The 23,227-nt window shown below is 37.5% G+C and overlaps 1 protein-coding gene across 1 annotated transcript in view; it reads left to right on the top strand.

Annotated features, from left to right (window-relative positions):
- The window catches only part of LOC145673382 (structural maintenance of chromosomes protein 6-like), a 260,927-nt gene extending 238,342 nt beyond the window's left edge, over positions 1-22,585 (top strand). The window contains exons 23-24 of the mRNA XM_081743030.1: positions 8,323-8,456; positions 21,795-22,585. Coding sequence (XP_081599156.1) covers positions 8,323-8,456; positions 21,795-21,840 — 180 coding nt within the window. The 3' untranslated portion in view covers positions 21,841-22,585. The remainder of the gene's footprint in view (positions 1-8,322; positions 8,457-21,794) is intronic.
- The last annotated feature ends 642 nt before the right edge of the window (positions 22,586-23,227 follow it).

Genomic DNA, 23,227 nt, shown 5'->3' with positions numbered 1-23,227 from the left:
AACAGCGTCCGGATTAAAAGGATACAGTCCATATTTGCGAAACCCATTCTTTATTGTTGACGGTGTTGCTGCTGTTGCTAGGACCTCTGCAACAAGTGGTGCAAACTGAACTCTTGTAATAGAAGATAAATTATTTTCCGTTAGATAGCTTCGAACAACGAATTTCCAATTTGTTTTTAACGCCTTAAAGACGGATACATCGCATGGTTGCAAGATGTGTGTTGCATGAGGGTACAGGGCATACAATATGATCTCGTTGTTGTCACAAAATTTGCTTACTTCATAAGTTAAGTGAGTTTTGTGACCATCGATGAAAAGTATTACAGGCTTAGGTACATCGTGATCTAAGAGCCATTTATTGAAACCATTGGCGACCCACTCAAAGAATGTCTCACTAATCATCCAGCCCGATTCGGATCGTCCTATCACAATCGAAGAGGGAATATTGGACACAATATTTCTGGGTACTCACGACTTGTATGGATAAACGATCATTGGAGCAACGGTTTCTCCCGAAGCACTAAATGTTCCTAGAAAAGTAAGAGTTTCCTTTTCCTTATCTTGAACCTCATAAATATTCTTCCAGCCTTTTGGTCCTAAAATTTTTCCAGATGATGGGCACAACTGAAAAAAAAGATTCGTCCGCGTTAAAAATTCTACGTGGATCTTCTAGAATGAAAAGATTGTTCGTACTGGTAAGGTAGGTCTTAAGATCATGAAACCACGAACGTATATATTCTTCTTTTACGAAACTTCGGCAGACATTTATAGGCTCAGCTGTCCTCACTGCAATATTTGGATGTCTCTTCAAGAAAGATGCATACCATTTCTGCCCAGGTCTGTTGTTTTTAAATGGTGTTTTGCGTTTGTCGTCTACAACTATTTTCTGTACTGAATTTAAGAGGTCATGCTTCTTTCTGGGGAAACCACTTTGAGAAAGTTCAATAAGCCAGTTTGCAAGGGCTTCTTCTTCTGTTTCACTGAGATAAGTACAGCGTCCCATCTTCCCAGTTGTTTCTGGTACCCGTCCATGTAATTTGTCTAAAACTGTTGTCTTTTGCACACCAAACCTTTTACAGGCTTCACGAACTGAAAGTTGTTTTGTTCTTACAGCTTCTAAGGCGCACTGCATATCAAATTCCGAATAGCGGAAAAAATTTCTTTTATATCCCGGAGCCATGCTATCTGTCAAAAATACATAAAATTTAAAATGCTTCGCCATATTTCTAACAACAAAATGCATTGCTATATTATAAAGCAGAAGTAATCAAGAATATATTAACAAAAGTTGTTTTTCAATATTGATAATCTTAATATTTCAGTGTTCTTCCCGAAAGCAGGTTCTGACCTGAAAAAACCTGAGCCGAGTGAATCGATATTTTTTATTGCCATTAATCGGATGATGATGACTCCCAAGGACGTGAGACCTAGAGTTTAACGTGAGCTCCGAACCAATTGTATTCCCATGGAAAATTGAACCCAGGACTTTATTACAAAGCAGCATACTTTAACACTTACTTGAATTTTGTTGAATTTATTTATGTCCTTTAAGCATTTGTGGCACAGGACGGGATAGGGGAGGGAGAAGGATGAGGAAAGGTGTCGGCCAGAGCCTATTATGTAGGTAACATCATGACATGCGCCTGGTATAACTGATAAAACCCCTAAGAAACCTGTCAGAAGGGCCGGCATTGGGGTTTCAACCCGCACATCTCTCCATTCCCAATTCGTAATCCAGCAGGCTAGGCACTGGACAACGTGTCTGGTACATGCCTCCAAGAAATTATTATTATTTCTCTCATTCAGGGAGACGTAGTAGACGTACAGGAAACCATTCTTGTTCTCATTTGTTTGCTTATTTCTTTGTTTATTATGGTTTAACGTCCCTTCTTAGCATCGAGACTATGTAAAGACGTGGACCTACAGTTTATAGTAATATTCGAACCGCTTTAATTCGTTCTATGCTCTCCCGCTTCGAATTGAACCCGGGACACAGAGCACCAAAGGCACGGGTGCTACCCATTAGACCAGCGAGGAGGGCTTCTTGTTCTCGGGTAAAAAAAAAAACTTGGTTTCACATTGAAATAGTAGATCGTCATAAAAAGAAACTTTCAACTAAGTTACTGAACAAATTCCAGTCAGCAAAACGCGAAACATAGTATGAAATAGTGCGGTCGACAGGTGGCAAGAAATATTCCAATAGTCGACCAACATGAGAAACAGGCGGTCGATTTTTAGAATATGTCACGAAATCAAAAGTTTATAGATGCATGTTGAAAAACAGACCTTAATACCAAACAGGAAATAATTTGAAGCAATTTGGTGCCCTCTCAAATAATCCAATAATCGACCACCCTTGGTCGACAATTGGTTTGCATGGGAAAGAAAAAATGCCAAATTCCGACCACATTTTAAAATGTATTTTTTAATTTAATACTTTCCAGTTATTGACAAATTATACTGTACAGCTTCTAGAATAACTTAGTTTTGTAACAAAAACATTTCTTACCTCACGTACTATCTATATTTTCAGAAAAACGAAAAATAACAGGTGCAGAAGATTCCCATTACACGCTGTCGTAAACTGTGCACCTGAGTCGTATTTCTACAGATACGTCGAAATTTATCGGTGAAAGACGACCAGCTGGCCAAGGGAGAGGGAAACAATGATTGTCATTGGTGGTATATGATGCAAGCTTTATCGTGAATCACTTTCCGCTCCAAAAGACCATTAGATATATTTTATATACACAATAGTAAGCAAAAATGGTCGACTATTGGATGGCGGTCGACTATTGGCGAACTCACCCTATATAATTTAATATTTCGGTCCTGGTTCGTTTAAAATTACTTTAGTATCCACTAAAACTTACCACAATAATTATTTTAATAAATTAAACTATTTTTATTCCTTTTAAACTTTGTATTTCCTTAATACTTGTAATTCATTTCACAGAAACTAAAAATACACTTCAATCAACTATGGCTTCCTCACTTACTATGTCTTTAGCAGCATAAATAAAACAAGTTTAAACAAGTCTGGTCACAAGCTTTGTTATCATAAGGTACCGGACTATTGTCCTTGTTGCCATATAACTAAATATACATAAGCGTTATCGTTGCATCGTTAATAAATTAAATTCAATAATCTGATTTTGAAGAATACTGGAATAGGAGATAAATTTATCGAATGGCGTATAAAATATTGATTAATCTCTTGTAATTTGCATTTATTTCTCGACACTGTCTTCATCGGCAATAACATCTTGTCTTACGATGGGTGTCATCGCGGAAACCACATTCCTTCAGAGTAGCATACTATAGTCTCCACTGACACAAAAAATAAAACGAAATATTTCATTTCAACGTCCACGTTTATGCCCTTTATGTTAAAGGATATGCGTCCGATTGTGTTCAACCACAAATGAGCCAAAGATATAGTGAAAATATCCAGCAGCAAATTAGCATTTCTGTTTGTACGAAAACTGTAAAGAGGGTCAAAAATATTAAAAAACTAAAATACAATCCTTTCGCTATGTAAGACACAAAAGTACTCCTCATGAAAACGTGTTTCCTGTCACCCTTCCGACACGAGAAGAATGTCGTTACACAGACACAAGCAGAGCTGAAACCATCGAGTGATTTCTTTCCGTGCAATTTATTTTATCTATCTTCCTCCTTTTCCCTGCAAGTTTCTTCCTTGGAGAAATTGAACAGCTTGTAGGTACTTCGGATAGTGCTGGAACTCTTCGATTATTTCTTGGAGTAACTGGACTTACATTATGTATTTTAAACTAATGTAATTCTCATTGTCAGGGCCGTTCATAAAGGGGGAACTGCTTCAAATGTCATTGGTCTGGGCCTTCGGGGGACCATGAAACGAATTTTTGGTTTAAAGTTTCTTCATTTGATTGTATTAGAATTTAATCACTATGGATTTAGGTACATTGTAAACACCTTTTGGTAAGAAGAATAAAGTTGAATCCATTGATATTACAGCATTCTCACTTTTGAATTATTGTGTGGCTATTTGCATAAAAACAGAGTTGATGGCTGAGGGACCTATGAAATATATGGGCAGCTCTACTCACAGAACGGAGTTTAATTATAAAAATAAGTTACGCTGTATTGTAACAATACAATTAATGTTAAAATATGTTCACTGATATTAGTAACACATCGACAAAAAATTCCGGAGTTTATCGCAACTTACAGTACACTAGTACAGTTCTTAAGAAAAATGCATTAGAAACATTCAATACTGTTTTACCACTACAAAACCACTTGCATTCATTAAAAAATTGTCAACATCTATTAAGAAAGAGGGCCTACGTAGAATTTTTCCAAACAATTCATAAATTCTACCAGCCAACCTTTGCCAGTAACATCTTCACATCCACATGAACCTAGAAACTACCAATATTCAGTTCTTCACTACCTAATATACTCATACACCAGACAATTCCTGGCGTGCAAAATCCTCAAACCTGGTTATACGTGCAAACTTTTCAAATAATTTCAAACTTACGACAACCTCAATACTTGCAACTCTTGCCTACGGCACCTCTTTTACAAAATATTCCGCAATCTCAACCAATATTAGGCTTCCCACAATAAACACTGGCGCAATCACTGCTACCTTCTACCAGTGCCCCTCCTGCTAGGAATAAACACCTACCCTCTCATTCACGACAATCTAACAATCCTACTGATATTTCCAGGCTAGTTAATCAAATGGGCGAATTATCGCTATTAGTAGCTCAAAACGCAATGCAAAGTTTTCAATATAGGAACAATAGAGAAAAAGAGTGAAACCAAACTAACCAATGGAGGAAGAGAATTGACGGTAAAATCGGCGGAAATACCAATAAAGGGGATATAATTATAATAACAATAAACATTTCAAGAAAGGAGACAACGTACCAGTGTGCGCAATATGCTACAAAAAGGAACACGGAATGAGCCAATGTAGAAAGACTAACAACCAAGGAATCTTATAGACTCGCTCTGGAAAGATCCATTCCTGCAGGCAAGTGAGGGCCAGGCTACTGAACCACCGTCGACCACCACTTAGTGCTCATCTGAAGCCCAGGAGTCACTCTCAAATTAAACGATATTAAACGAAGTCGTGAAAATACGAGCTTAAACACTGAGGGTAAAAGTTATTAATTAACGTAAGTGCAGATTACCGGAACTTATCAGTGATTAATTGGCACAGAATCATCTTTGTCACTATGTGCAAAAAGGGACTTGCCAAAGAATTCCGAATTAATATCATTCGTAACACATACTAAGAGAATTTTAAGTACATTTATTAAAGCACATTGTATTCATCAAGTTTAGAATTTGAAACACCGTTTTTTGCACTATTTTCGTGTTCTGAACAATGGAAATTTCAACTTCGTTTCTCAATCAGATTTTTTACGAAGAGTACGCTAAAATTGATCTTGAAATCAACGCGATTCTTTGTATAGCAATCCAAGAAACGTTATCTTTCTTAAGGAGCAGGGATGTAGCCAGCAGGTTTGTGTAGGGGGGCCCGTCGTTTTTGAGGGGGGGCCAGCTACAATGTACAAAGCCAAAAAAAAAAGTGTTGCTGCTAGTGTTTTTGAGGCCTGAAAGAAAGGAAAATTTTGGTTTTCTTCTGGAAAACTAAAAACACTATTTTAGCTTATTATTATTATTATTATTATTATTATTATTATTATTATTATTATTATTATTATTATCCATAAATTATATTCAAGATAGTTTTTATTATGCTTAATCAAGAACTACTGCCCGGGACCAAACGCTATACTTTTGTGCATAACTATAAAGGTAACCAAGAAAGTTCTGTCCCTTTTCGTGGAAGTCTGTGTTCAATTGGACCTCACACCGTGAATTGAATGCGAGTGGAGATAAGGCGAACGTCAGTTGTTGGTGTGGGTATATCCAACATACTACCTGCTTGTGGCAATTCAGACACACCGTGAACTTGCGTAAAGACAGAAGGAACATGGGACATCCACAGAGCGTCATAAGAGCATGTATGCTGAACGAGTTCAAATGGAGGTCAAACGCCGCTGTAGCGGGACAGAAGATATTCCAGGCCTTTGGTGAGGGTGTCGTGAATACGCGGACATTGCAGCGATGGTTTAACAAGCTTAAGGACGATGACGAAACACCCGAAAAAATCACGTGCCGTAAGACCAACACATGTACAAAGAGGAACTGGGACTACAATTCAGTGTGTGGAGAAACCATTCGGTGGCACATCCATCAACTTGTGAAGCACTACAAGTTGGGTCAATGGGTCTCACATATTTTGACTCCGGGCCAGAAGGAAACGCGGCAGTCGCCTGTGTTTATTTACTGTTTCGGAGCCATTTCTGAACAGGGCGTTGACATGTGATAAAAAGTGTGTCCTATACGAAGCTCCACGGCGCCGTTATCATTGGTTAGCATCCCATGAACCGATTTCAAAACAGCCGAAACCAGCACTGTACCAGAATAAGGTCCTTCTGTGTGTTTGGTGCATCGTGCATCGGGAACTGTTACCAGCTGGTCAGAGTATCAATGCAACTGTGTAGTGTCAGCAGTTGAGCTGTGCTCAACAAAACTCAAAACTCTGGAGCCATCGCTTCTGAATTGCAAATGGGTCCTCGTTTACGGGACAACGCTAAGTCCCACGTGGTTAAGATGACTCAGGACACCATTTTCCGCCTTGGATGGGAAACAATATTGCAACTACTATATTCCCCGGGTATTGCGCCGTCCGATTATCACCTGTTCCATTGTTTGAACAATCACCTTAGAGGACGCCAGTTCAAATCCCTAGTAAAAGTCCAAAATGCACCTGATACTTTCTTCGTTTCACGGCCCACGAAGTTCTACCGCGATGGATTCCATGGCCTTCCAGAACGTTTTCAGAAGGTCGTCGATGCTGATGGGGACTATTTTTGATCTTCCAGGTTAGGTGACATATCAATGTTTGAAGGTGGTGGGTGAAAAAGCAACAAAACTTTTCTTGGTTACCTTTAAATTTAAGACCTTGTATACAGAACCTATCTACACAAGATTGATTTTCTTTGAAATTTCACTTAATTTCTTTACGGTTTCCTGACAAAAATATTTATTATTCGTGACTTAAAAAAAAAAAATATTTTATTACACTAAGTAGAAATAAAAGAGAGGGCGAATGAAATCCAAATTGAATAAAAGCATTGTTTCTCACCAAATTTTCCTTCTTCTATGTCTTTTAAAACACTTGTTAAAGCATATAAAAATATACTTGTTAAAGCATATAAATCGCAGTAAATTGTGTAATCTGCTGTCACAAAAAAAGTATCCTATTTTTCGATCGGTATAAGGAAGAGATACTATACTATTTTTCGATCGGTATGGAAAAAACAATATTTCTCCTTACTATTTTACCATAAATTATTAATTGTCAATAAAATTTGTTACTTTTAAATGAATGAAGCGAGATAATTTTACTATTATGTTTTAAAAGCTGGTCATTTGGGGGAGGCAGGAAACCATTTGGGGGGGCCCGGCCCCGATGCCCCCCCCCCCCTTGGCTACACCCCTGCTAAGGAGGAAGAAAAGATGTGGAAATGTCTCAAACGCTAATTACCTTTTTCCACCAACAAGTTAGAGCTTATGTTTTCACAACAAAGATCTCAATTCTTGCAAGATAGAATTTTTTCTTCCTGTTCACATACAGATGAAAAAACAAGATGCAACATATTTTATGTAACTCCTTTGCAAACGTTGTAAGATCGCTTTGGCTTAAACACACTTACGATAAAAGTTCATACTGACGATCTTACGCTTTTAACATCAAACTAAAAAAAACCAATAACCGTAAATAAAGATTCTTCAGTTTTGTTCACCGAAAAAATTTTAAGATATCTTTTCAAGGTGATGAAGGAAAAATAAAAGAAAGCAACAACCAACAATTTCAGTAAAAAACTGAACAAGAAATGGAAGAAAGGTTAAAACAAATCGTTCAATCTTTCAATATCAACTTTTTGCTCATAAATCCGAATTTGCCACCTGCACAGAAGACTCAAATATATAACTTATTGTATTAGCATAAAGATATAGTTTTGCATACTCTCTCAAAATAGGGGTTATTTTCGTGGTTATATGCATAAAATTTGAATTGATAAGGCGGCGTCATTCAATGACCTCTCTTTCCATACCACTTCCGGTTCCCTATGGTTCAAGATTTACGGATACACAATATAGTCTATTTAAAAGTCTAAAAAAAATTAAGTATGTTTGAATTCTGAATAAAAATACAATTAATTTATTGAATTTTGTTATTACTTTCAGGATAAAGTAAACAGAAGAGTAACTATAGACCTTCTACTGAATCATGCGAAATGTAATTCTGATTCCCAGTTCACTTTATTGACTCCTCTTGATACAGGATCTATAGAAGCACAAGATTACCTGACTATTTACAGGTGAGTCATCAGTTAAAATAACTCGAAGACAGCTTATCATTTTGTTTAATTTAGAAACCTTATACGTTTCCTAATTGCTGAATAAACTCGTCCTTCATTGATCTTTAAACAAATCTTTATTTAAATTCTTTCGTAAAAAATTCATTTAGTTTCCACTCCATGTTTCATTGGCCATAACTCGGGAGCAAAATCTTTCTGTCACCTTACCAATTTTGATCCAGATCGGATAGGTTCGATCTGATGGCTTGGCTTTATCGAAAATATTACCCAAGATTTAATTGGCTACATTTCGAAACCTCCACATCATATTTTACACTTTTCTATTTAGTGTGATCCACATTTAGTTATTATATTCGATTTATTTTATTAAAATTCTATAATGTGGCCTAAAGTTTGACGCCCTACTGAGGAACCAAATACTTGAAGACCATAATATTTTGTTCGCTAACATAGCAGTTTAAGATCTATTACCATATAAGTTTGATCGAGATCCTTCCTCTGCTTAAAGTTCATGTACAGGTACCATTTCTCATCTCCGGTAACAATACGTAAGAGAAAGGGTTGATAATAGCGATAGATTTCACGGTGGTGGATAAGTAAAGAACCTCATATGACAATACATTTATTCTTGTTTGCACCAGAGCCCTGCTCGGGCCGGGGCGCCCCTTTGGGCCCGCGGATTACCCGGTCTAGCCATGCCCGTTTCAAGTATATCAAACTGGACCGGGCACATTCCGGGTCGGACACGAATGCTATAGGGGCGAACCGGACACATGTTTTTCCGGGCCGGCGCTGTTCGGCTCGGACACTATAAAAGACGGATCGGAGACTAATACTGTCAGCCTATGTTAATCGTAATGTGTTTGGTAAACTGACTCTTTATTCAAGATTAAAATACTGTATTCAAGACTGTAAAGTACTGTATTACCACTACTATTACTACTACTACTACTGCTATTACTACTAATACTTATACTACTACTACTACTACTACTACTACTACTACTACTAATAATAATAATAATAATAATAATAATAATAATAATAATAATAATAATAATATAATAGATTGTAAAGAAAGTTATTGCGGTTTTTGTTACTTCCACTTTCAGTGATGTATTTTCAACTCGTGTCGTTATACTATTGTGCATATATATATAACTTTAAAGCGCGTTTTTCGCTCTATCTATTCGTTGTATTGGTTTTGTTTTGTAATTTTTTCTGGACTTCAAAGATAGCATGGACAACAGACGAATTCGCACAATTTTCTTGTTCCAGTTCAAGTTAGGCCAAAAAGCTGCCCAGACAGCTCGTGATATCAACGATATATTTGGCCCAGGAACCACTGACGAACTAATGCACAATGATGGTTCAAAAAATTTCGCAGCAGTGACGAGAGCCTGGAAGATGACGAGCACAGTGGTCGGCCATCCGCTGTTGACAACGACCAACTGAGAGCCTTAGTAGAAGCCAGTCCACGCACAACTGTTCGAGAGCTTGCTATAGGGATATGACTTTTTAACTTTTTACAAAATTTTAATTTTCCTGATGTTGTATTTAATGAACTTTTGCCTATACGTTACTTCTCTGGTGTTATTTTCGTTGGGGGCTGGAAAAACGTCCCGCACCTAATCTATTGCCATATACGAGGTAAGTGAAAAAACGATATATGATAAGAATTTTTGATTAGCAAAACATGATAATGGAAAGAAGTCTGGCATCTAGGAAAGGTTTAATAGACATTGGTATAATATAAATTGTGGTAATGTAATCTATTTATCGTATATTAACAACTAAAATGTACAGATCTTTGTCTGCACATCAACCCATCAGGCACGCAGAAATTCAAAGATTCCTATGTAAATAACACATTGTGTTTTGTTGTAAGTTATAAGTAAGCAACATAGATACAAGTTATTTTCCAAATTTTAATTTATACTATACACATTAAACACTTTTGCAAATCACTTTTATTGGTGTTACGAGCCTAGTAGGTTGGTTTGCCGGTGATAAAACTTTAGTAATCTTTGCTTTTATACGTATTTGCAACAGTGCTTTCCTCAATTGTCTTTCTAATTGCGATCTCTTCTATTTTTAGATAAAAAATGTCATTCGAAACCAAAAGATCAAAATCAGCAATTGAATCAACTGGAAAAAAGTTGATACAGAACTCAGCGACATGTATAAAACGCCTTCCCAGCATACCAGAAATGAAAAGGGACATGAGTGAAATGTGTAAAATGCCTACAAACAGAGATATAGTTGGTAGATATTTGGGGTTGTACGATGAACTAAAAGGGCAGTCGGATAGAATAAAGATAATCTCTTAAGAACTGTGTAGACTTTGGGAGAAGCTGAATTTTCCTTTGCTTACTATGCAGCAAATTTCAGCAAAAGTTGCCAAGCTGATACAGTTGTTCGTAAAATATAGAATAAGGAGGAATGAGGTATTTGAAAAATCTCTCACTAGTGTCTTCGATATTACAAAAGGAAAAGGAAACTGGCTTTGCAGTGAAGACAAAGAATTGTATAGAAAACTTGAATCTGGTGGCCGAGTAGGATACACTACCGAGAAAGTTGCCTCTATATCAACGATCCATCCTTACCTCAATTGGTCCGTGTAGAAGCCAAGTGCAACATGTGAGTATCAGCGATACTGAAGGAGGTAAGGTCAGCAGTGACTCTGAACTTTCAGAAGAGCCTCCCCTATGAAACGTAAGTATCAAGCAACAAAATCTGCAGCCAAATTCGTGTCAAAACTGTCTCTGTCTACAAGAAAAGCAGCGAAAGTTCTTCAGAACTTGGCTGAGGAAGAAATAAATGTACCCACACCTTCACAATCGGGAATTTTGCGTCGAGTGATCAAGGAAGGTGAAACAATAAAGAACCGGTTTAAAGAAATTTTCGGTGAACAGGAATTCTGCTTGCATTTTGATGGGACGAGAATAGGAAGAAAAAAGATTATCAAGTGCAGAATTGTGAAAGAAGTCTTCGCCTTGGAGTTTTGGTTTGTGAAAGCAGATCCGCCGAGAACATCTATATCTTACTGCAAGCCTTGTTGGATGAGTATAATGCATGGAAGAGTATTAAAATGATCATTTCTGACATCACAGCATTGAATATAGGGCACAAAAGTGGTCTTGTTGTTAGACTCCAGAGAGATTTAAACAAATGGGTTTCGATGAGCCTCATTTTATAGGATGTCAGCACCATATTGTTGACCTGGTTCTGCGACACTGGATGGATTCAGTATTCCCAACAAAGTCACAGTCATCCAGCTTCAACTATCAATTTATTGAAGATGTTTTGGCTCGGTATGAGGACTTAAAAGAAAACTATTCTGGCACAGGAATGGTACCACCACGTGAAAACTCAGGATGGAGAAATGATTTCCGGTTTTTATTTGAACTTTGTGAAGAATATAATTTCTACTGGAAAGAGAACAATTGGCCTCAGTTGAACTGGCAGAAGCTACCTTCCCTTAACAATGCTAGGTGGAATTCACGTGCAATCTATGCATGGTAGCCTTTTTCCTCCTTCCAAAATGGAGAGATCAGCTACAACGTACTTACGACTTCATCGCAACTAGATGGACAAATTTATGGTTTTCAATTCAGCACTATACAGAGGACACATACAATGAATTGCATACTGCTATCTCCGACCTAAAGTGTCCTAAAGCTTTAAAGTGTTTTTCTGCTCACTTATTAAAAGAACGTTTTATGCTGGATGCGCCTCGCACAAATATGGCTGCGAGCTGTAAAAGTGATGCAAGAGCATCACAACACTTGCAAAAGTGACAAATATCTCAACAGCAATTTCATTAAAAGTAATTCACAAATTTAAAACCCTTTTTCTAATGTACTGTATGGAATATTCAGTGCCAAATGCAGACTGTTTAAGCAGACGAATTTTCTTTTAATGCTAAAAAAGCATCAATGTAGGTGCGGGAGCTTTTTTTACAATTAAACAAAATCAAAAACATTTTTGAGGTTTGCAGCCAAATGTTCATTGTTTGCCACCCCAGGCTTTTCAATTTGAAAAAAGTCATATACCTAGTGTACACCTATGACAATTTCCAACCACCTGCAAGAGCTTGGGAAGTCAAAAAACACGCTAAATGGGTGACGACCGAATTGACCGAAAATCATCGAAATCGCCGTTTTGAGCTGTCGTTTTCTCTTCTTCTGCGGAACAAGAACTACCCGTTTATCACAGGATTGTAACGTGTGATGAGAAGTGGATCCTTTACAACAATCGGCGACATTCGGCGCAGTGGTTGGACGTTGGCGAAGCTTCTCATCAGTTCCCGAAGCCAAAACTCCACCCACAAAGATCATGGTGACAGTTTGGTGGTCTGTAATCGGTCTCATCCATCACAGCTTTCTGAATCCGGGCTAAACAATTACGGCGGAGAAGCACCACCAACAAATCGACGAAATAACCAGAAGCTTCGACGTATGTTCCGGGCATTGGTCAACAGAAAGGGACCAATCATGCTCCACGACAACGCTCGTCCGCCTGTTGCACAACAGACGCTGCAAAAGTTGAACGCATTGGGCTACAAAACTCTGCTTCATCCACCATACTAATCGGACTTCTCGCCCACCGACTACCACTTTTTAGGCGTCTCGACAACTTCCTCCGCGAGAAATGGTTCAAAAGCAGAGACGATGCCGAAGCGACCTTCAACGACTTCATGTCCAGAACTCCAGAATTCTATGCTACCGGCATTAACACACTTGTTTCTCGTTGACAAAAGTGCATTGATTGTCATAGTTTTTATTTCGATCAATAAAGGTTTGTTTGAATTGAGATATGCTATTTTGAAATTGAAGGTTGAAAACCGCAAGAACTTTCTTTACAACCTGATAATAATAATACGACCACCTACGACTTCGTGTCAGACTTGGCATGTCTGGTGGTACAGAATTTACCTTCTATGTACAGAAAAAATCGGAGAAATACTAGTCATTATGGCCGGTTTGCATAGAATTTGAACCGATGCTTGATGTACGAGGGGCAACGGTGCTCCAGTATGTAAGTCACTCACATCTGGTGCTAGAGGTCGTCGGATCTATCCCTGCTCGTGCTATGTGAGCTTTGTGGTGGACAAACATCGTGTGCGTGGGAGTTTAAGGGGTTATCCCGTTTCCTCCCACTGTTTTTATTCCACTAATTGATCCCATCATTATCCATGCGGCCTGAGCCATAGTTACCTAAAGAACGTATGATAAAGTCAGGTTCTTTACCTACTAAGTAGAATTTGGTACGCTACCATTAGACCACGGAGGCCGAAACCGAGACCTGGCGTGTTCTTAAGATCAGCGTAATTTATAGTAATCTTCAATTAGCAAGGCAGATACCAAATAGTGTTACATGTTCCTGTATTGTTATAGTATAATGCTACAAACATGATAACAAAATATAATGATCAAAATAAATCACCAAGACGCCAGCGTCTATCAGGTGTTCCTGGAACGGTTGTAACACAATGACAATTATAGTGACGAGAAAGTAAAAAGGCTCTATAACAGAATGTGAGGAAGTAAATCAAACAAAATTAACACATAACATTGTTGAACGAAATATACCACAAGCTTTCCCTGAGGGATAAATGTATAAATAGCAGCTACCGGAACTGGCTCTTAACGTCATATATAATAGAAGGAATAGTTGATAATAACAGAATAAAAATACAAACTCTCCTACGAAACTAATAGTGGAGAATAAATATCGCTTTACTGTATGTCCCTGTACTCATCGAATATCACGGAAATAGAGTCAACAGTCTCAAACTTTAGAGCTTTCTCCATTGCTGAACTATATTGCTTGTAGTATGAAAAGCTCTTTCAGTAGACGCACCAGTAGCAGGGATGGCCAGATACTGACGCGATAATTTGCACAATTTTGGTAATGTTTCCTCTTGTTGCTTCCATCATTGTAGTATATCTAGTTCTCTTGGACATGTTGGCATGTTGAGGTAGATGTCTACTTCATCGTCAAATACACTAGAAATTGAAGGTCCATCTTCCCATTCTTATTTATTCTTCTATTTATTCTTATTTATTCTTCCCAATTTATTCTTCTTGGCAGGTGGCTCCAAACTGTGTCTGCTCGAGCTACTACCCTTAGCAAGAGAATCAAAGAAACCAACTGCAATAGATGACTCTGACGAAATGAGACGACGTACGTCTGTGTGGACAGATAATCCCTCATCTACAGATTTTGCTCGGAGATGACGGTAGTTGGGGTTGAAGGTCTCCACTTTATGATGCATGCTAATGTCGACCTTCTCATTGCGAAACTGTTCCACCCGAACCTTAAGCTGCGACGTATCATTGGAATTAACTTCACTGTTAGCTTTGCAAAGTTTTTTTAGTCTTTCAAACTAAAGCAGTATTAAATGCATTCTTACAGTTGTCTTACAGTGCTTTGGTGGCATCGTAGAAATCTTCTAAAAATACAGTTCTTTCATTAAGGCAATCTAAGCGCTGATCTTTGTGCTCTTCTAGTATCCGCCGAATGGCGACGACCTGCGAATCCACAGATTTCAACATGATGAGTTTAGTGTCCCATCTTACCTCAATGTCTTGGCTAACAATGTGTGGCAGCCGGCTTACCAATCCAGACCTTTTGAGATATGTAACTACCTTACTAACGCAACCACAAAGGTTCTTTACTGATGGCAGCTCATCTCAGAGGAAGTTATATTGAAAAGCGTTAAGCAAAATAGTAGTAGTAATAGAAATAGTGTGAATGATAGTATTTTTCATGGTAGTTTAGTAGTAGTAGTATTAGTACCAGTAGTAATACTGTTAGAACTAGTATAGTAGCAATAATACTAGCAGTAGTAGTATTAATAATAATAGTAATTGTCGAAGTATTAATAGTAGTAGTAGCCGTATTGTTAGTAACAACAGTAATAAAGTAGCAGTAATAGTATCAATAGTAGACGTAGTGGTATTAGTAGTGGTAGTAGTAGTGGAATAGTAGTCGTACTGTTTTCGTATTACTAGTAAGAGCAGTAGTAGTATTCGCTGTCGTATTAGTATAGTAATGAGTAGTAGTAATAATAGTAGCAGTGGCAGATATAGTGGAATTAGCACTAGTATTCGTAATCGTAATAGTAATATTAGTATTAGCAGTAGTAGTTGTAGTATTAGTACTACATACGGTCTAGCAGTTTTACCTGTTACTCGTAGCGCACTAAAAAATGTAGTATAAGACTTTTACGTCCATGAGCTGTATTATATAATAAACATGGCTGGACAGAGCAAGCACACATAACAAATAGACAAACAGAATAGGGATATAGAAAGCAAATCTTGGGTAACCTTTCACACGATTTTCCCATTCGAGAAGGACAAATAAACAATGTAATATTATGACGACGCATTTCTAATTTTTCATTGAATATTGAAGGATTGACCTGACTTATCAGACTTGGTTGTTCTCAGACCGGTTACGCCCGGTCAGTTTAGGATCCAGTCCGGTTAGAGCCTGGCCATTCTCCGCCCGGCTCGAGATTCGGGCCAGGTCAGGCTGGATCGGGTCTAGCCGGGCACAAAATACAGATTCAGCCAGGGCTTGGGCTTCCAGGGCTCTGATTTTCCACTGAATGAAGCACCCACGAACCCTGTTTTTGAAACTGTCCGTTGGTTGAAAGTGTCACACAACAGCTGTCTGTCCCCTACGCATTTCCGTGAATAATTTTTGGGTGCTTTGACATAGAATATAGTGGACCAAGTCGTTCAAATAGTTCTTATTAAATTGGAATGAACGACCAGAATGTGGGACATCGCTCTGAGAAATTTCCGTTTCCGGGTGGTCCTTTCACCAAAGCGTCCTCTCCATACACAGCACAGATTGTCTGGATGCCTCTGTGACACTAGAACCTTTGTTGAATTCGTATAGGAGAACACTTAGAGATAACCCTTTTTCAAACTTGACATTCCACACTGGAGACTCTGGAGAAAGAAATTTATTAGCTCCTGCGCAACCACAAGTAGTGATACAAACTATTGATAAAAACTACAATTCCACGACACTGCCATCATTACTGACATCTCTCAAATGGACGGTACGAATTAATGAACCAGCAATCCAATATGTACATAATAATATTTAACTGTTTCAATTATTTATGTTAATATTTAGTTGTTCTTATTAAGAAAATAATTTCCACGTTAAATGTAAGTCAGTGTACCTTCTACACGAGTTATTTTTAATGATTTTTCTTTTTTACCTGTAAGGGTTCAGAAGTTTAGTTAATATCTTTGTATTTCAATGTACTCTGTCTCAGTTACTGGTAGTTCTGTGCCATGAACGACTTCTATGTTACTCTGATGTGTGAGTACGAACATTGATTACAGATCCTGGGGGTAATATGTATTTTCTCGTAATTAATGACAATTACTCAACAGTTACGCCTATGTAGCATTTTTATTTCCCAGCGCAAAAATCTATCAAGAAAACTTCCAAAAGTTAAGTTCATAAATTTACATAACGAGACAAGATAATAAGAGAAAGAATCGCAGGGAAGGATTGATAGGACTTTAGCTCCCCCTATTTTTATATACAAAATCAACATTTTTAAGTGAAATGACTAGAGTGAGAAAAAGCAGAAACATAGGTAGTCGGTAAAATGTATCTTTATATGAAAGAGGATAAATGAAACTTTCCTCTCGTATTATCTATACGTAAGTCTAGTAAAAGAGATCGAGAAAACCCACGTGTACAGTGGTTTGTCCACTACAACTCTTGTGACCTGGTATCGAATCAGATACCTCTGGCACTAAAGATGATCGGCTCTACCGTTCCCTCTTATTTCAATTGTTGCAGCTCTTGAGAGTGTCAGCTACCTATCTAGTGAACATTCAGAAGAAACATTATTAATTTTAGATACCATAACAACACTGCCAATTATTCAAGCTCTGATTGTTACCTCAAAGTTATTGAAATTGACTTTCAGTTTTTCAAAACATCTTCAAGCAAAAAGAACCGATATATGCAGTACGCTAGAACAAATAAAAAATACAAGAAAACTATACATGATTTGACGCAAAATGCTGATTCTGATTTTCACAAACTGTTCAAAGCTTCCCTGGAATTAGCAGTCTACATAAATGTTCAAATAACAGTACCAAGAACAGTTTCTCTCCAGAGAAGTCGAACCAGTCCACCGTCATCGCTGTTGAGAAAAAAGAGCCCTCCCTACTTATGTTCCTGGCTGCAGGAGCTTTTGAATAAGAGTAGTATTGAGCAAGTAGTTGCATAAGGGATAGTTCAGGAGTTAAGTTAGCTTGATTAGAGAATTACGATGCACATAAAGATAGCGGCAGCTGCTGGAGATGACTTGTAGATCAAAATGATTGAGTAAAAGCTGAACTAACTGATAAATCACAGTGGTGTTTTTAAGGGAGAGAATAATTCACACTAGAATTGGACCGTATAAAAGCAAGGAGTGCAAGGAAATCAGAAATACAGGTCGACATTACTGCGTATATGGATAGATATAGGTTACGTGATTCATGGCACCAACATCCTGTTGACAGTGACACATTGGAGTATCTCGAAGGCCTTAATGAATTTTTGTACTGGAGTTCGGGCGATTTTGAGTCGGAGACGATTGTATAAAACAATGGTGGGCATGAGTCCAGGTTGGACGGTAGGTCCAAGAACGTGTAGTGAATGTATATTTTATTCAACGGTAGTATTTACCTGGTCCACCTCTAGCATGATGTTCGTAATTACGCCATTTTCTCTGCTGTTGAGTTACGAGATAGGGGATGAATGTAGTGGCCGGTAACTTCAGTTAAATAGGCGGTAAGAATGTTCCTTCTTTGCAAAACCAGTTGGCCTTCGCATTACCAGGAATATATTTGCGAGCGGGACAATATATAAAGATTATCTGAAGTCCCTCACTTTGACGTACCTGTTGTTGTATGTTGAAATAAACAGGTTACGCGATAGGACGAAGACGGTATAGAAGACTCTGACTATCACTACATATACAGCTAATTGATTGTTTACCAAATATTCAGCCATTGTTACAAAAGTGTAGCGAGACAATAGGTTGCATGGGGGATATAAACCACAATATCCACATGCGATCGTCCTGCCTTTACCTGTATAAGGAAGGATAAGAAGTTAGAGGCATCCGTGTAAATGAGAACGGCTTCTAGATAACGTTGAGTAATATAATCCTCCCATAAATGCGCCATTATGGAAGGTGGAGCGTTGCGAAACCAGTTTGGCGGAATAGTTGGAAGTTACACTTGTGAAATAGTTTATCATATCAAGCAAGATGATAGATAATAGGGAAGTTTAGATGATCAATGAATAAAATGCATCTATTGTTTAATTGTAATATAGGCAAAGTAGGTCCAAGGTAGTTATCGTCGATATGGTAGAGCTTTCCTATGATTACCAGAATAAAGCAATTGCATTTTAGGAATGATATGCAACGTTGTAGTTACTATTCATTTCAAAATGAAGAATTTGGCCTCATGAAGTGAATGGATATTTTTAAAGAATAATTCCCGCTTCTTCAAGGAACGCTTCATTCGGAGAGTTATGAGCTTATTCTAGCAAAGAATGAATCCTCTGAGTTGTAGCAGGACACGTGTCACTAAGCTTTCGGGGTAAAGGTGAAAGAGCTGGGCTGCCATAATGGAGATTCCAATCACTGAGACACAAGTTGCACAGTTGTGCCCTTATATCCATGTTCCCATCGTTTGGTACTAAGTTCACCGAGATTAAGAACAGATTGTACTCTGCAATTAGAGAGGTGAGGTGAGTGTTCCAAAGTATAGGTAGACGAGAAACCAGTGTCATGCCAAGGTAAGTATTTTTAGTCACTGGTGAGGGTTGGGCATCCCGAAGTACTAATGGAGAAACAACCTTTCTCCGTTTTTTTGTAAAGATAATGTATTTGCTTTTGCGCCACTTAAAGGTAAGATCATGTGCTCTACATAATTTTGTAAGGTTTCGAGAGCATGTCGAAGTGTATTAGCACGTTGAGTCACTGTAGGAGTACGGGCTTACTAGCTACCATTGTTACATTCTTGTCACACACCAATTGATCCCTCCTGGTACATGTTGAAAATCGATGCTTTCGAGAAACACAAGTGAAGACATATTACAGTATGCAACACTCATTTTGTCCTTGTCTTATAATAGTGATTTCCTGTATTGTTACCTTGAAAGTAACTAGAAAAGGTGTATTTTTTCCATGAAACTTCGCTTCTGTAAGTAGGAGCATCAAAAATATGGAATTTGTCCTATATTAATGAATTTATATGCGCGTATTAAAACGTTTGATGCGCTAAGTTGCATTTATATTTGATTGAAGAATCCGCCAACACTGAGAGATTTGCGATAGAATCAACATGCATTGGGCAGAGTGTTTTAAGGCTATTTGTAAGAATTTAGGGGTATGTGTATATACAGGGTGGCCCGAAAATAAGTATACACTCCTACATTGATCAAGTACAACATTCTAGTTTATTGGTGTATTTGTTTCAACTCTTCCGAACTTATGTTGTGACATTAAGAACAAATAATAAGTCTACCTGATGGATAGCAATAAGAAATGATATAAAATGCAATAAGCTGATCAGTATGGTACTAGTATATATGTCTACTTTTGAGTCACCTTGTATATTTATAACCCTGGAATATCCTGTTATACTGCAATTGTGCCACAGTATGCCTTTCTTATTAAACATTGGAGACATGAACTACTAATAGACAACAATACTATCCTAACCAAATAGATTTTAATAATCTTATTCGAAGTCTGAGTAAAAATGGTGGGTAAAATAGTGGAACATAGTTGATAAATCGGTAAATACAACAGCTCAAAGGAGACGGCGCAAACAGTTGTTTTTAAAAATGAAGGCTGGATTGTGCTTATAAGTGTTTAAGCTTTACAGATGCCCTGCATTCTGAAAGAGTGGCGTTTGTTTATAGGCAGCTCGTCTAGAAGTCTCAAGGCTGCGCATCTGCACAATGGGAATAAGCACCTCTCTATTCCTATAACTCATTCTATCCCTATGAAGGAAGACTTTAACAGCTTGAAGACATTTTTAGGCAATTTACAATATACAAAATATGGATTGCAAGTAATAGGGAACTTCAAATTTATTGCCTTACTCATGTGTTTGCAGGGTGATTTCACCAAATTCTCGTGTTATCTTTATTTGTGAGACAGTAATGACACCGAGGCCCACTACCGGAGGAAGTACTGGCCACAACGGAAGGAGTACACTGTTAGAATACATAACGTAAAATACGAGCCACTTGTTGACCCTAGAATTGTATTGTTACCACCTCTACACAATAAACTTGGCATTATCAAGCAATCTGTGAAAGCTGTGCATAGAGATTCTGACACATTAAAGTTTTTACAAGACATGTTTCTGCAGCTATCTCGTGTTAAGATGGAGGCTGGAGTGTACAAGTGATGATAATAATCCAGTCCACTGAGCTCTTCACGTTGCTAACTGAGATTGAAAAAGAAGCCTGGAGCAGTTGTGCAGCAGTCGTTCAATGTTTCTTAGGATATTACAGAGCTGAAAATTATGTGGAACTTACGAACATGGTGACAAACTATGGCGAAACGGGTTGTAGGATGTCACTTAAGTTACATGTTCTTGCCTCTCATCTGGACAGTTTTAAGGAAAATATGGGTACAGAGGAGCACGGTGAGCGCTTTCACCAAGACATTATGACTTTCAAACGCGGTTATCGAGGACAGTATGGCAAACATGATGAGGAATTACATCTGGAGGCTAATTCATGAAAGTGATTATACGCATCAACGAAAATGTAGGAAAAGGACACATTTCAAGGGGTATACACAGGTGGACATAGATATCTGTCATGGTCGCACGAAGGGGGCGGGGAGGGGCCCGGGAGTTAATATATACGTAATATAGCAAACCATGTATATTAAATACCAGAAATATCAGACGTAATATAGCAACGATAGAGATGGCCCCCTAAAATATATTCTTCGGGCGCCCCTGATATCTATGTATCCAAGTTATGTATTTAAGCAGAATACTCTTTTGCTATTATAATAGGGGTGTTGAGGAGTTTACTACCAAACTTCTTTAATTAATTTAAATGTATGCTAATACATTTCATAGCGTTATTTGTTTCTGCAAACAAATCGATGTTTAACTTACAAAAGCGAAGTTTCATGAGAATTATGCACATTTTCGCAAATGTTCAATGAATATGACTAAGGAATCAACAATAGCAACCGAAGAACATTTTTTTAAAAAACGTGTTGCATAGTTCATTAACGTCTTGATTTTTACTTTTCAGATTAAAAGATCCAAAGGATGACAACAATGAAAACGATGCCTCCTAGGATGGTTACACACAGCAGCCATTCAACTACATCGTAAGCAGAAATACACACTCATACCTTTGAATAATTTTGGTACACCGAACGTCACGTTTGTTCTATCACGAGAAAATGGAGGGTGCGAAGAATGTCCATCATGTAGATGTCCGTCAACAGTACACTTTCCACGTCGATATTCTGCTCGCAAGATAAAGAATGTGTGTGAATGGTGAAAAATTGTCATTTTGTGTGGTATTTGTAAATATCAATCTGCTACGCACAGAAACTTGTAAAAATAAAACAGATGCAAGTTGTGTATCTATTTCCCTGTAGAACGACTACAGCTGAAACATTTTACCCTACTTTCTAATAACTCTCACTTTAGCAGCATTATGAATCAGCCAATCAGACATTGGGGTCACGAATTTCGTAATTGTGTTCTGTGGAACATCAGCTCATGTCTCATATAACAAGGCCAGTAGATTTATGTTCACCCATTTTATCAATGGCGATTCCAGAAAAGAGTTTTTCCTAGTAACATAGTGAAATCGGCCCTTGATACAAATTGGGTCGTTATTGACCAAAAGTGTTAGTTTTGAACTAAAACCACCCCCAAAAGTTTCAACCCCCTAACCTCACCCGTCAAAAAACGTTTAAAAAATGAGTGAGAGACATAACTTTTTTTTTCCTTAAATTATAACACCCTTAAGTGCAACATATATTTTTTCAGTGTTTAAAATTTAATGGCAACATTGGCAAAAAAAAAAAAAAAAAAAAAAAAAAAGAGAGAGAGAGAGAGAGAGAAAAGTTCTTTTAATCATTTGACAACGCTCAATGTCAAAACATTGAACGCAACTTAATATTAAAAAGAGTATTTTGAAACGGTCCTTGTAGCGTATTTTTGGATAACGAACCTCGTTTTGCAATTTTTTTCCCCGAAGTTTGTCTGTTATTTATTATAATGCTTCTTTTACAAAAGATCAATTTATGTATTTTAAACACAATTGCAGTTGTTTCTTCAATTCACAATTTCTGATGCAATTGAATCTTTTGACTTCAAGAATCACGAAACTAAAGCTTTATTGTACAAAAATAAAGTTTAAGATTGAAAACGAAAACAAAAACACATTTAATTTAAGAGAAAACGATATTTGGATTATAGCTATATCAATGTGTTTTCATATATTAATATGTTTGCGTGAGCACATTTACTATACATATTCATTTATTTAAACATACAAAGCAATAAGGTACACATAGGGCCTAAATATTCTCTGATAATGAGAACAAATCAGAAAACAAACACCATATAATTTGCGATAATTCATTCGATCTTCGTCTCTGTCTTCGTTGATTGGAATATTTTGAACATTAGAGACTGTTTTAAGTAAATGAGTGACGAAAGAGAAGG

The sequence above is a fragment of the Thermobia domestica genome, chromosome 16, assembly GCF_964235325.1.
Source record: "Thermobia domestica chromosome 16, izTheDome1.hap1.1, whole genome shotgun sequence".
NCBI classification, from domain to species: Eukaryota; Metazoa; Arthropoda; class Insecta; order Zygentoma; family Lepismatidae; genus Thermobia; species Thermobia domestica.
The sequence above is the reverse complement of the archived record's forward strand: the minus strand, read 5'-3'. Positions and strand labels throughout refer to the sequence as shown.